The sequence below is a fragment of the Pangasianodon hypophthalmus genome, chromosome 19, assembly GCF_027358585.1.
Source record: "Pangasianodon hypophthalmus isolate fPanHyp1 chromosome 19, fPanHyp1.pri, whole genome shotgun sequence".
NCBI lineage: Eukaryota > Metazoa > Chordata > Actinopteri > Siluriformes > Pangasiidae > Pangasianodon > Pangasianodon hypophthalmus.
This window is the reverse complement of record NC_069728.1, coordinates 15,592,562-15,607,113: the sequence shown is the minus strand read 5'-3', so window position 1 is coordinate 15,607,113 and position 14,552 is coordinate 15,592,562. Positions and strand designations below refer to the sequence as shown.

The window sequence follows — 14,552 nt, the reverse complement described above, 5'->3', positions numbered from 1 at the left end:
ACGTCACTTAAAGTGATGCAGGCTAATAGTATATCTATGTAACAAGGCCACTGACTCCAGTATGTCTATATGTGTCATTTCAATATTGAAGTAAAGCGCAATATTATAAATCATCTCCATGCTTAGGTTCCTGTGGCCACAATGGTGGAATTCAATTGCTTTCTGTGTCTCACTCATTTAAAAAACAGTATTCATCCCAAGTTAAGTATTTTATAGCCATGAAATACATCTCGATTTATTATTATTTTTCCGATTTTTTTCCAAACCACTGTATAAAGGAGATAAAAATTCTGTTGTCAAGAAAAGGACATACCTTGTCTTTGAAGCGTGACTGCATGAGTTGCTATTGCAGCAAATTGAGCCTCTGAAGAAAAAAAAAGGAAAAACATGCCAAAATGGTCAAAATCTCAGCAACCTGGTGTGTTGAGAAATTTTCAAATTAGAATTGCAAATGAGATGCAGCAAGCAGGGAGTCATTTCAGGGTTGAGCAACACAATGCTGAATGGGACGGCATGAAAACACCACTCCAAAAGGTCTGGAGACTGTTTTTATTAAATCTTCTGCTTTTTTCCTCTTCCATTGAAGCTAATGCATTATTAGAGCAGGAAAAGGTGAACCATGACAGGTTAAACACGAAGCCCAAATACTGCAATGCCCAACCCTTTCACTCTGTCCTATCCATCAGGAAAAGTACAAAAGTGAGTCTCCAGACTGGTAGCTTAGTGTCGTAGTCATTAGCTGTGCTTTCTGGCCTATTTGCTGAGCAAAACATAAACAGCACACAAAAGGAAAACACAAACATCTTCCAGTTCCAGGTTTAATAACCAGTTTTAATCTCACTAATTACTCTGGCATGGGTGCAGTGCTAATTATGCACTAATCAGTCCCTCAGTCTAAAAATAGAGCCTGAATTGTTTTCTACACCATTAAATTTCAATTCCAGCCCCTAGAATAATGAGCAGCCTTTTTAGAAATGGAAGATGGGAAAAATATTGAATAAGTTATAGCCACTGCTTTAATTAATGTAAAAGGTTTTCATTAAATAATTAAAACAATAATAAAGAAATTTAATGAGCTGCCTTGACATGACAGCAAACCAAACATTCACAAATATTCCAGTTAGTATACGGTGCCTTGCATAAGTATTCACCCCCTTGAACTTCTCTGCATTTTATAGTGTTATAACCTGCACCTGAATTGAACTTTATTGGATTTTTTACTTTTAGATTTATATGATATATCTAATGGTTGCAGGTGCAAAAATATTTTTATTTTTATGCAAAGGTTAATTTGTTTGCATAAGTAATCACCCCCCTGGGTCAATGCTTGTAGAACCAACTTAGGCTGCAATTACAGCTGCAGGAACAGACATATTTATATTGAGACCACGTGACATTTTCATTTCACACAAGTGAACTCCATTCAACTATATATGGAAAGGACCTACCAACAACTCTGGCCATGTCAATCATTTTTCAGATTTCTGTATAAACATGTCTTCCCATAAACTGTAATAATAATAATAATAATAATAATAATAATAATAATAATATCAAAAACCCAGTATAAAAATGTTTATTTCATTGTTTTCTCCCCTTGCGACCACCATTATCAACACCAAAGAAAGCTTTAAGCTCCACCCACTTGGCACAGTCACATCATGTATATATAGATATGTGCTGATTTATGTCTCATTATGATGTAGTTTCCTTTATAAACCTAATAAACAACACTAACACTGTTTAAATACATTAAATCACATTATATTTTAAAACTGATTTTCTCAAAATCAATTTTTTGCATATTCAGATCTATTAGCTTCTAGAGCCCCTACTTATACTAATTGGAAGGATTTTACAGATACATTTCTCAAAATGTTTATTATTGTTGGATTTATTTTAGATTCTATACAGAATACTTTTTATAACAGTGCATGGTGTTTTCTTGATTAATCAATAAAGAAATGATTTTCCAACAATCATTTCTCTAAAAGTCTTTCTTCTGAGAATGTTCTCACAGTGAAATAAAATATTTTCATTCTAACAACATAAAATGACTAGATTTTTGCTTTGTAAGCAAATAATTTACGTAAAAAATATGCAGCTTTACACATATATAATCATACAATGCCTCATTGGTATAAATAAATATAAACTTATGAAAAAGGTCCAGAACAAAGATAATTATAAGTATAATGACAATCAACTGGCAAAGATTGATTGTGACATCTACTGTATTAAAAAATGCAGTGTACCAGAACTAATTTCTGGGTTTCACAGCAATGGGGTGAATACTTATGCAATCATTTTTTATTTGTAAATAATTGAATATTCATGATATACATTGTCCATTGTAATACTACAAAATATGGGAAAGTTCAACAGGGGGTGAATACTTATGCAAGACACCATTTTCTGATGTATAAGCACGTATTCACATGCATTAGCATTAATTAATTGCTCAGGCTTTATAGCTCAGACGCTGCAGTCACATGCATTAGCTTTGTCAGTTGTGAAATAAATGACCCACACTAATTGAAGTGAAACAGCTTTTAATACCTCGCACAGGCGTCGGTGGTAATGGACTATCTGTGACTATGTGATGCACTGCAAAGTAGATGGTGATTGTGATTATAAATTTCAATCAAATTAAACAGCATGAGCTCTTGTACATCATGATGTCAGGGTACTCACCGTACCAGCCGGGCGGAGCCGGGCAGTACACCGGCGTAGGGCGGCATGCTGGGACTGCAACGTGGAAGGAAAGAATTTAAGCAATTAACATTTTCTCTTCATACACAATTTTAGGAATATAAATACATGTGCACTGTCTTGTAGCAGAGTTATAAGACACTTACGGTCCTGCAGTGGGGCCACGACATCAACGCCTTCTAAAATTATTACAGAAATGTATCATTTTAAAGGGTTATTCCAACAAATAAACACATATGATTTTCATAAAAAGTGGTATATCAGTATAGACCCTTTAGGTGTGTGTAGACAAAACGAAATGTGCATGCAACCTGATTGCAAAAAGACATGAGTAGCCTGGAAACCTGACACTACTTATACAGGTGTCCCAAAAGTCTCCATATAGAGGGGAAATGAACACTTTTTAGCAAAATGTCTTCCAAAATTGTTCATACTTAGTTTATATTATAGATATTTTTTCAGATAGCCTTTAAAAATGCCTTTGACAAAAGAAGAACGTATTGAAGTTATTCTCATGGCTGGATCGGGAAGCTGTCTCAACTTTGTGATGGACTTTAACAGGAAACATGGCAAGCACATCACACACGATGCTGTCGCCAAACTTACTAACCAATTCAAAAAGACTGGAAGTGTTGAAGATCAACCGAGAAGTAGATGTCCACGAACATCCACTGAGGAAACCACAACTGACATGGTGCTGGTGTACATAGTCCCCTGTGCATGGAGACTTTTGGAACACCCTGTATTTTATAACCTGACTGAAGAATCTATTAAGAATTTTACTTAGGATCTGAATTGATATTAGTTAAAATGTTATCCATTTAGTATTATGGATTAGCGCTAAATGACAGGGAGTGCTATTCAGCTAAACTAACACTTTCAATGGTGGAACTCTAGAAAAATGCTTATGGCTTGGTGTCCTATGAGTGGCCTAAGCAGTGATCTAGCCTGCAATGACCGAACATTTACACTTATCTCATAGAAACTCATAGAGTCTTTGTACTAGAAAGAAATTGAAGGCACACAAGTCAGTTTGTGGTTTGTAGGTACATTCAGGACGTAATTTTTTACGATTACATCATCAAAGATGTCGTGGCACTGAAAACGGAGGTGCTGCCCAAACAGATACCATAAACTCATGTAAGCTGAAGAAAGTTAACAAGCTAAATGCATCCATTGTAGGCAATTCCTCAGTAACAACGTGACTAGCTAGGGTTAGCTAGCTCGTTTTTTGATGTAGATTTTGGGTGAGTTTGATAAAGCAATATAAAATGTTAGCTAATTACATTTCTATTTATGTTTATGGCATTTGGCAGATGAATGATTTACATTTATCCCATTTATACAAAGAGGTTGAAGGTTAAGGGCCTTGCTCAAGGGGCCAGCAGTGGTAGCTTGGTGGTGCTGGGATTTGAGCTCACAACCTTCCGATCAGTAGTCCAGTGCTACTACTGCTAACTAGCAAGCTAAGCCTGTAAATGTTCTTGGTTAGATGGAGATCCACAGACTGATTAACCCTCCTAAGCCACAGCTGTCTTCTGTTGGCTTGGAATGGTGTCCGATTCAATGATATGCTGTAGTTAGTTCATGTTCTCACTTACGTTATAACAGCAATAAACAGTTATTTCCTCATCAGACTCTCTTTTTTTCTCTCTTTTGAAGTTAATTAGGCAAAAAAAAAGCACTTTCTCGTGTTACTGAAGTGCTGACACTGGAGACTCCTTCCAAAAGTGCTAAACAAACGTTTCCTCAGAAAACTTTGCCATATCAACAATCAACATGTATTAATTTTATTTTTATTTGTTTATGTGGAGTGTCCACCATACATGTCCCAGTGTAAGTTATTACAGAAACTATAACGTTTGATAATGAGCTACTGTAAGAGCTGCTGTTACAGAATCAGAGCCTGCATGATGGTGAGGACTGCTTTTGTGCTTAAACATTAGTATTTCGTCGCAGTGTAAAGAAGTCACCAAGCTAACGAATGTTGATCTGACTGAAAGCTGAACAAAGCTTCTCTTTTAAAAGCCCTAATCAGGAATTGATTTATATTTTATTCTCATTTATATTGCTTTTTAATGCACAGGAAGTGCTACTGAATAATACAATCAATAGAAATAGTGTCAGAGAACTAGGGATAAATAGTGTCTAGGGATAAATTCACAGTGATAAATTTAAATATTTACAATATATTTTTGTGAATCCATTTATTTCTGTAAAGCTGCTTTGTGACAATGTCCATTGTTAAAAGCGCTATACAAATAAAATTGAATTGAATTGAATTGAATTGTTCCACTATGTTCAACTGAACAATAACATACAATAAGAGATATAAGTTATTATCTTGAATGTGTTCTAAAGGTGCATTACAGGCAGGATGGATAATAAATGCACACTTTACACAGCCTTTGTACCTTGAAATTCTTGAATTTCCCCTAAGGGGGATCAATAAAGGTATATCTTATCTAAAGTCTACGTTTAGCTTTCTTTACTTAAATCATTATTATGCATTCTTTAACTATTATTGGAATCTATTAAGAATACTCTTTAATAAGATGATTAGCAAGATTAGTCATCATTTTAATTAATTGTGCATTGAGCAATCGTAAAATTTAATGAAATTATTTTATATATTTCCCAACAGTAAGTCACTCCATAAAATCCCGCCTTACCCATGTTAGTATAGTATTGTAGAAATCTTCCTCAAAAGCTGTACCAGGAGAGGAAGTTAGGAAATCAGGGGAAAGCTGCTGTTTTTACCTTTTTTCTGCGGGAACTCAGAATCCACCATCTGCTTCACAGCTGGAGTACAGAAATACGAACATACAAAACCATATAAATCAAAGCAACAGAGGATTTTTTTAATTATTTCATTCAAATCCTCCTGATTATTTTAGATCTTTCTCATGTTTATTCCTAGAAATTTCATTTTGCAAAGGAATTCTATAAAACTGACATTTTTTTTAGGTTTTTCTAGTTATGACATAATATGAAGTAATAATGTTTGTGATTATGAACTAATAAGTAACAAAATGAGATTTGTGTGCTTTATATTAATAATATAGCAATATTAATTCATGTTAATAACAACAAATATCATTTACTTTGTCAGAGATCTTACATTTTTTAATTCATTAATTTGATGATTAGTTCATTTATTGCTTCATTAATGTATCATGATGAGAAACATGAAACCTATAATATGTGTATTAGTATAGAATACAGGATGTATTTTGGGTTTTATATTTAATTTTAGTATAAGCACGATTTCTGATTTGCTTCTACTAAAATGATATACAAAATACATCAAATATGGAAAAAGTTTAGATCCCACACAGTTTATATCCCAAAATTAATAAATAGCACTTTTTTAAACAAAAAAAAAATGACTTTATACCTTGCTCAGGTTTTTCTTGTGGCTCCTTTTTCTCTTCTTCTTCTAAAAAAAAATTAAAGACAGTTACCATGAGAACTGACAGTGCAATAAGCTCATAGTTTAAACAGGTTTTTGCAGCATCATATACATCTACTGTACAGGCCTCCATGGAAATCCATCTAATATATACACAATGTTTCTGCTGTATCTGTACCATAGCATGTTTTTCTTTTCTTTCTACTGTATGTGCTAGATGAAAAGACCTTCTCCATGTTATATTATGTACCTCTGCTTAAAAAAAAAAGAAGAAAAAAAAAGAATTTAAGATAATTAGCCTTAATTCTCCCTGTTCACAAATCATTCTGGCACTTCAACTAAATTATACATGCTTCTCTATTAAAAGCATAATGTAACATGTAACTTCAGGATTGGATTAATTATATTAATTATATACTCTATGAATTTCAGATGAGACAAAGCCACAAAATAACCACTGAATGTAAAGGTAAAAGTGGTGTGTAAGGTCTAATGAACCTACACCAGGTGGCACTGTTGTGTGTGTGTGTGTGTGTGTGTGTGTGTGTGTGTGTGTGTGTGTGTGTGTGTGTGTGTGATTATAACAGTCCATGGTTTTAGATGATGGAAAATCCTTAATTAATGACAGCATCAGAAATTCCCACATGACACTGTGTCGACTCTGTGAACGACTGATAGATACGGAGTTAAATAAGAGACAGTCCTTCTACTGAAATTCAGCCCTGTGGTAAAGTTAAAGTAGAAATGCTGTGCTGGTGTAATTTGGGGTGATTGTGAAAAATACATAGCTAAAGATCACACATTTTCTTTATGTACAGGTCAGATTTCACTGAAGGCTTCATGAAGAAGAACAGAATGGCACATGATGGAAGGTAGATGTTACTGAATTCTCCACTAGATGGCACTTTAGAGCAGAAGATCATTCTTCGCCATGACTGAGTAAAGAACAACAGAAAGAGCTAGGTAACCTGGCAGTAATATTGAGCTAATGTTAAGTGCAAAAGTTTGCATCCCCCGCCACCCTCCATATTATTTCTGGCTGGGAAAAAAAAAAAAAATTCTATCCATTTTGTTTCACTATATACACATAAAAGAACAAACAAACAAATAAATGTATCTGAGGGTCTTATACAAAGATGTTGGAGGCTGGATGTAGAACTTAGTAGTGAATATTCAAATTACATTTAGAATTTTTGAACTGATAAATTTTCTTTTTTCCCCACTATTAATACAGTAAAATCTTAACATATGCTATTTAACAATTTTGTTACTTGTGCTATTGAAGGAACAGCTGCAAAAACCAACAAACTAAATGTCCTGATATAATGTGTGTGTGAGTGTGTGTGAGTGTGAGTGTGAGTGTGTTTGTTATTCATTTTAGCCTAGATGTATGCAGACATTTGCGTCTGTCTGTCTGTCCATCCTTCTGTCTATCTATCTATCTGTCTAATTGTCTATCCATCTGCCTATCTGTCTGTCTGTCTGTCCATCCATTCACCCTCCCATCCAGCCATCTTAACATCCATACATCCATCCATCTATCTGTCTGTTTGTCCATCAGTTTGTCTATCTATCTATCTATCTATCTATCTATCTATCTATCTCTAACTTAACGTAGAATTAATTTGAAGCTGGATACTGTGACAGGTTCATCAATCCATCAATCATGGCATGGTAAAAGTGTCTTTTATGTTTCTCTCCATTTTGTTACTTCCCTCCTGGCATGCACAATGATGTGATCATTTGACGATCATTTGAGTCAATATTAGGTACCTTTTTCCTCCTCGGGCTTAGTATCTTGTGTTTGAGGCAGTATGGGTTGTTCCGGCTGCATACACACACAGGTGGTAGATTCTTTTTGTTTATCTGAATGCAAACAAATGCAAAAAGAAAATGTTACAAGCATTTCAATTCAATTTTATTTGTATAGTGCTTATAACAAGGGACATTGTCACAGTCCTGAGTATATATATATATATATATATATATATAGAAATAACTTATAACTTATGAATATAAGCATGAGAGTTACTTCTGAATTCATTATAGTTTTAACCTGAAGTCTAGTTTGTTGAAGTTATTAACTGTTCAGTGATTGAGACTTGAGTGCAAAACTGTTTATAGCAATTACAGTCCTGAGACTATCCAAGGACGAAAATCCACAGCAATATTTATGGTTTCATGGCTTTATGATTATTCAATTCAATTCAATTCAATTTTATTTGTATAGCGCTTTTAACAATGGACATTGTCACAAAGCAGCTTTACAGAAATAAATGGATTCACAAAAATATAATGTAAATATTTGAATTGATCACTGTGAATTTATCCCTAATGAGCAAGCCAGTGGCGACGATGGCAAGGAAAAACTCCCCGAGATGATATGAGGAAGAAACCTTGAGAGGAACCAGGCTCAAAAGGGAACCCATCCTCATCTGGGTGCAACGGATAGTGCAATTATAAATAAATCCCTTCGATTATTGTGTACTATATGGACAAATAGTGCAATTGTGCAACCAAAAAATTCATCACAGTTTTCGCAAGAAGTCCGGCTGGTTAAAATTTATCCACTGTCCACTGATGGAGTCCTGAGTATGAAGCTGCTCGTGGCAACCGCAGCCCCAAAGCCACTACAGCAATCTCAGTCCCAAGCCATTACAGTACAGCTCCCCATATGTGATCCCCACGCCATCTCCACAGCCCCCAGGTGGCGCCATCCCCAGCAATCCAAACAGTTCTCTGATTATGGCTTTATGGCAGACAGGCTGCTCATTTTTATTTCAGTTGTGAAAAATATTGACCAAAACAGCATATATGTAACATACAATATTACACTGCATAACAACGCAATGTTTTTATGTAAAAACAATGGAATATTGTATATTTACTGTGTATTTTGTTGTATAATTTTATGTATAAGCTCTCAAGCACTGCATCAGACAACATCCCATTTCGGCTTAATGTGAAAAATAAAACACCCTCACACTAGGGCGTGTGTGCTGTAATAGAAAAATGAAGAACGATGGGATGGTGTGATGAGGCTCAACAGAAATGGGAGCTACTGTTAACATCCCGAAGTTGATTATTTTCCTATAACGGCGCATCCTGAAGTGGTTTATTCCACTTACACTGCAGCAAATTTATTAGCACTAACTTTTTATTTTATTAATTAAAGAATGACACCTCATACATTTTATCTGTTTATAGTTATGGTTAATGTTGTGGAACATCTGCAAAACAAGGTACTTTCCATTATTACTTACTTTATTGTAGCTATAAACAGTTGTTCCCTCACCAGCCTCTATTTTTATTCTCTTTAATTTAATAAGACAAAAAATTGCAGCTTGTCATGTTACCAAGAAACTGCAGAAAGCGCAAACCTCTCTGTCCTGAAGACCTTCCCGAAAGGGAAGAAAACTGAAAGTTACAGACTTTTACAGAGAACTGACACTGAAGACTGCTTCCAAAAATGTAATATCTCTAAAACGTCAATAAACTTCTACTCAGAGAAAATTGTTTTTAAAATCCATTTACATGGTGCATCTGCTATACTAATCCCTGTGTAAACTGTGACTATAGAAATGATAAGGTATTAGAATAAGTGCATTAATATAAACCTGTGATTTGTCATGCAGCGAAACTATTGCCCGAGCTGAATTTATAGAAAATTAATCAACATTTTCAGTAACATTTTGATAATTCAACCTCACTGTTGTATACCAGATTTTAAAGGATTCCATAGTATAAATGTTTCATATAATCGCAGATAAAAAGCTCAAATGATTTTTATACTTCACCAGGCACATGCTGATAATAATCAAATCACATTTGTTTTATGAAACTGAAGCCACAGGTATCATAAATTGCACTTGTGTCATAAAAAGCTAAGGCAATCGGTTTTTGCGCTCATAAATCACACGACTAAAATCAATTTCCAAAAGTGGATGTAAGTCACAGCACAAATGTGACAGCTTTATTAAAGGTTTGGATTGCTTAAATTTGTCAGAGCTAATGCGACACTTCGTGATTGAACGCCATCCCATCAGAAAAGGGACCGTATCATTACAGAGAGGAAGATTTATGGCTGTAAAATAGATAACAGGAGATGAATGGGGTCATTTGATTATTCTCCAAAATATGCGTATATGAAAGAGCATTACATATCTATATTCATTTGTAATAATAATAATCTGATGTGCAGCCCCGTTTACAAGCTTTCAGAGATTTTTGACGAGATTTAATTTGACTGCTGTATGTCTAATGTCGTTTTTGATATCTTTCAGCCTGGAGGCAGAATATTGGATTTGCATTATTAAACCAGCATGTTCACTCTTGCCTTCTCCCAGTGACATTTGGTAGAGTACTTTTTATTATTTGATTAAAAACTAAAAATAAAAATAAAAAATTGACTCACCAACTCATGAAAACGAATACAGTAAAATAAATACAATACTTTTGCAACTTTTTTTTTTGGGGGGGGGGATAATACACGATTATTTCAAAAGAATATTTGAAAGTTATGAAAGTGATATGATTTATGTGAGATAAAAAGGAACCATTTTCTCCAGTTGTTTGAGCAGAAAATTCTAATTGTATGTGATCTTTATTTCATAGTGATTGCTGCCGATTCTTTCGAAAGGTGCCAATACTTCCGAGATTGACTATAGCAGGAATGGATTTAGAAAACAATTCAAAAGATTAAGCTGTGTTACACCAACTTGGTTTTTGGTACCAAACCAAGAATAGATGACATATATATATATATATATGTGTGTGTGTGTGTGTGTGTGTGTAATATTCTGTAGTAACTCTTTCCCTCATAAAAATGAAAACATGAAAACTGACATTCTGTAATTTTCTCACCGAGATTAAAGTGTGAAATCTACATGATCATAATAACACTTTCTATATAAACAAATACATAATACATAATTAAGCATTTTCTATATAAAGAAATCTATCATTGATAGATAGAGTTTATTGATTTATAAATTAAATTTGGGAGCAAGACAGTAAAGAGCAGTAAATAAAGTCTGTAGTGTGTGAGACACTGATGATAAAAGTGCATCAGTAGTCTCAGGTACACTTCCTGCAGCTTTATAAAGAAATTAGCTGATATGTTTTTCTACACTGATACAGTTCTTCTGAAGACTCTGACTGTCACACACTTTCAGTTTTTGCAGCTAAAACCTAATAACCTTCATTATTTTTTTTAGTGGTCTATTATGTAATACGTTATTTCTTTACTGATATACAAATGCTTCTGTAAGTTGGTATTATTATTATTATTATTATTATTATTATTATTATTATTATGTAAGCAAGTAGAACTTGATGCCAGTGGTGTCCACCACCAATATAATCCTTCTTGTTATTAATATCTATTTACATTTGTCCTTGGTGTGACCTTGACCATGCTAACGAGAATCTCGGAGAAACAGACAAACAGACATCCCAAAAACATAAAAAAAAAAAAAAAACATTTGTAAATGTAGAAAAATGGATCTTTTACAATTATGCAGAAGACATCACATAAACAAAAAGACAAAATAAGACCAAATTTAATTTAAAAAAAAAAAATAGGGTACTTTGCACAAAATTGTAAGCAATGTGGCAAATGTTTGCAACTTTTAACTTTATTAGAAACTTTTTACTTTATTAGAAACAATCTAGATCTGTTTGGGAAAAGCCTAGGTCTTGATCACTCTAATTAGGTACATACTATATATTTGTCTTATTAATGCATTTATATTTATATTAATATTTACATTTACATTTGCTCCCTTGGCAGATGCTTTTATCCAAAGTGCCTTACAGTTGAGCTGAGCAGGTAAGGGTTAAGGGTCTTAAGGGTTAAGTGCTTGTCAGTACTGAGATTCAGTAGTGTCAGTAGTGTCTATTAGTCTTGTATTCACAGACTTAATCACACTAATTTGGAGTCAAATTAGGAAATTAATTAGATGAACTGAATCTTTCTAATTAATAAGGCATTAAAATACAAAGCACTAGTTAAAAATGTTTCCTTAATTTAGTTCCTAGTCTGTGCCTTTTTGTTTTCTTTGTGGCATTGATGGTGATTAAGAAAGGAATAAGACACCTGAGGGCGTGCTGTTATAGGAAAATAATCAATGATGGGGTTATGTGATGTGGCCTGACATTTATATTTACATTTAATGATGCTTATATTACTGAGAAACTGGAACGCGTAGTTTATTTTGCTCTGAAGACTTATCTGTGGTGGAAAACTGACTGTTACAAAGCACTGACACTGGAGACTCCTTCCATAAAAGTTAAACAAACAACATCAAATGTCGCAATATCAAAACTTAACTCTGACCCTCTTGGTTAACTAACAGCACTTTTTTGTTGTTTAGTATTAGTCTTAGTTTATATGGAGTGTCTGCTATACACGTCTGTGTCAATTAGCTGTTACTATAGAAACAATAACATATTAAAATAAGTACACTAATATAAGCTTGTGATTTGAATTACAGCCAGAACTACTAGTCAGAGCTGCTGTTACAGAAAATGAATCAAAACCTTCCGACCAATCAGAATTGAGAATTCAGCAGCGCTGTAGTAAAAACATGTGACTGTCAGTGTAAACAAACTCAATTCAACTACATGCATTTATAAATTATACATAATTTATATATATATATCAATAAAATGTACTTGTAAGAGTACTGCTAAATCAAATACTAACCTTCTTTCTCAGCTGCTGCTGTTTTCAGTTTTTTGGTTTCTTCTTCTTTCTCCTCTCTTGCCTCTGTTTTGAGTTTGTCTGATATTAAAAAAACATAAAAGATTGTGTGATTAATTTCAAGTTGTAATAAAAGGCTGCTACTGTTTATTTAATGTTCAAAGTGCTCTTTGGTAAATGTTGTTCAAGGCTGCAGATTCAAATAGCCTTTGAAAAGTGCTTCATTTCGGCTTGCATCTCAACAAAACGTGCAAACACGGTGTCGCTAGAGGAATGAAAGAAAGCCCGAGCAGAGCCTGCGTCGTTGTGTTTTAAGCCTCCTCTAGCCAAAATGGCAATTGGTAGCAGACACACTTATAGGTGTAATTTTCTGGGGAGCACAGAATTACAAAAGGGACCGTTTATAGAAAGTAAAATTGACATGAGAGAAATCTTTTGATGAAAGTTGTAGACTACTGCAAATGTAGGAAATTTGGCATATTGCACTTTGGCAGGAAAAAAAAAAAAAGTTGGAAAAGAGACGAAGCCGGGAGCTGGAGCAATCAGACAAATAAAATATAGTGCAGTTTCACTTTTCATCAAATAAGCAGTATGTGCAGAGTTTTCTGAGCAGGGCCCATGTAAACTACACTCATTTTTTTTTTTACCAGTGTTTGTCTGAGGTGAGCTGTAATGTGGAGCTGAAGTTTGGATGGATGGATGGCTGAATTTAATCGGCAATGTCCCAAAACCATTCTGTTAGCTTCTTGCTTTTCTTTAAATCCTGCTCAAGCTCTACCTTGACCACAGTCTCAAATAATTGTTATCATCTGTAGCTATTTTGTCTGTTCTGTTCTGTTCTGTTTATACCAAGTGTGTCTATACACTTTGTATGTTATCTACTTGTGCTGCGTTCATTGTTCAGTTGTTATTGCGTTTTCTAGTTCATCTTACACAACTGTACTTAATAATACTATAATACGCAAAATCTGTTACTGAAATGCACAGAAATGCTGCTGAAAAATAAACAATGCACTGTACATCAACTGTAATTAAATATTCTGTGTACAATATTGTATTGTAATGCAAACATAGGCAATTTGATGATAATGGAGATGAAGTCAGCTCTGCTAAATATTACTATTACACCATGAAACACAATAAGTAAGGAATAAAACACTTCAGGTATACTGTCTTTGGAAAATAATCAATGGCAGGGTGGTGAGATGATGTGTGAAGTAGACTTACTGTTAGACCCGAGAGCTGAATAATTTCTTTAATAAATAAATAAATAAATAAATAAATAAAAACACATCTGAAGTGCTTTATTCATTTTATCTGCAGCAATTTGATATATTTGTCATAGTTTCTTGTCATAGTTTTTATCCCTTTAATGCTACTTTTAACACTGAGGAATGTCCGTAAACAGTTGTTCCCTCACAAGCCTTTTTCTTCTTTATTTTTTTCTCTTTCTTGAAGCTTGTCATGTTACCAGGAAACTCTAAAGACTTCACAGTGTTTAAAAAGTTCCAAGCTTTATTTCTTACTGTTACAAAGCGCTGACACTGGAGACTCCTTCCAAAAAACTCTAAATAAACGTCTCCTCAGAGAAAACGTTACTATATAACATTTTAAAATCCATTTATGAGGAGCACCTTACATGTCCCGGTGTAGTCGTCACTATAGAAAGAGTAATGTATTAAAACAAGAGGATTACAACAAACCTTGCAGCTGCTGTTATAGAAA

At 34.1% G+C, this 14,552-nt stretch overlaps 1 protein-coding gene across 10 annotated transcripts in view; it reads right to left on the bottom strand.

Moving 5' to 3' along the window:
- trdn (triadin) overlaps positions 1-14,552 on the bottom strand; it is a 65,377-nt gene that overhangs the window by 13,096 nt on the left and 37,729 nt on the right. For 9 of the 10 annotated variants that reach the window (XM_053242071.1, XM_053242064.1, XM_053242067.1 and 6 more), the window contains 8 exons: positions 12,831-12,908; positions 7,898-7,990; positions 6,110-6,151; positions 5,473-5,514; positions 2,859-2,891; positions 2,695-2,748; positions 2,560-2,607; positions 314-364 (listed from right to left, as the gene is read on the bottom strand). In XM_053242071.1, the coding sequence (XP_053098046.1) occupies positions 314-364; positions 2,560-2,607; positions 2,695-2,748; positions 2,859-2,891; positions 5,473-5,514; positions 6,110-6,151; positions 7,898-7,990; positions 12,831-12,908 (441 nt within the window). The remainder of the gene's footprint in view (positions 1-313; positions 365-2,559; positions 2,608-2,694; positions 2,749-2,858; positions 2,892-5,472; positions 5,515-6,109; positions 6,152-7,897; positions 7,991-12,830; positions 12,909-14,552) is intronic. The other variant, XM_053242065.1, reaches the window with a different exon arrangement.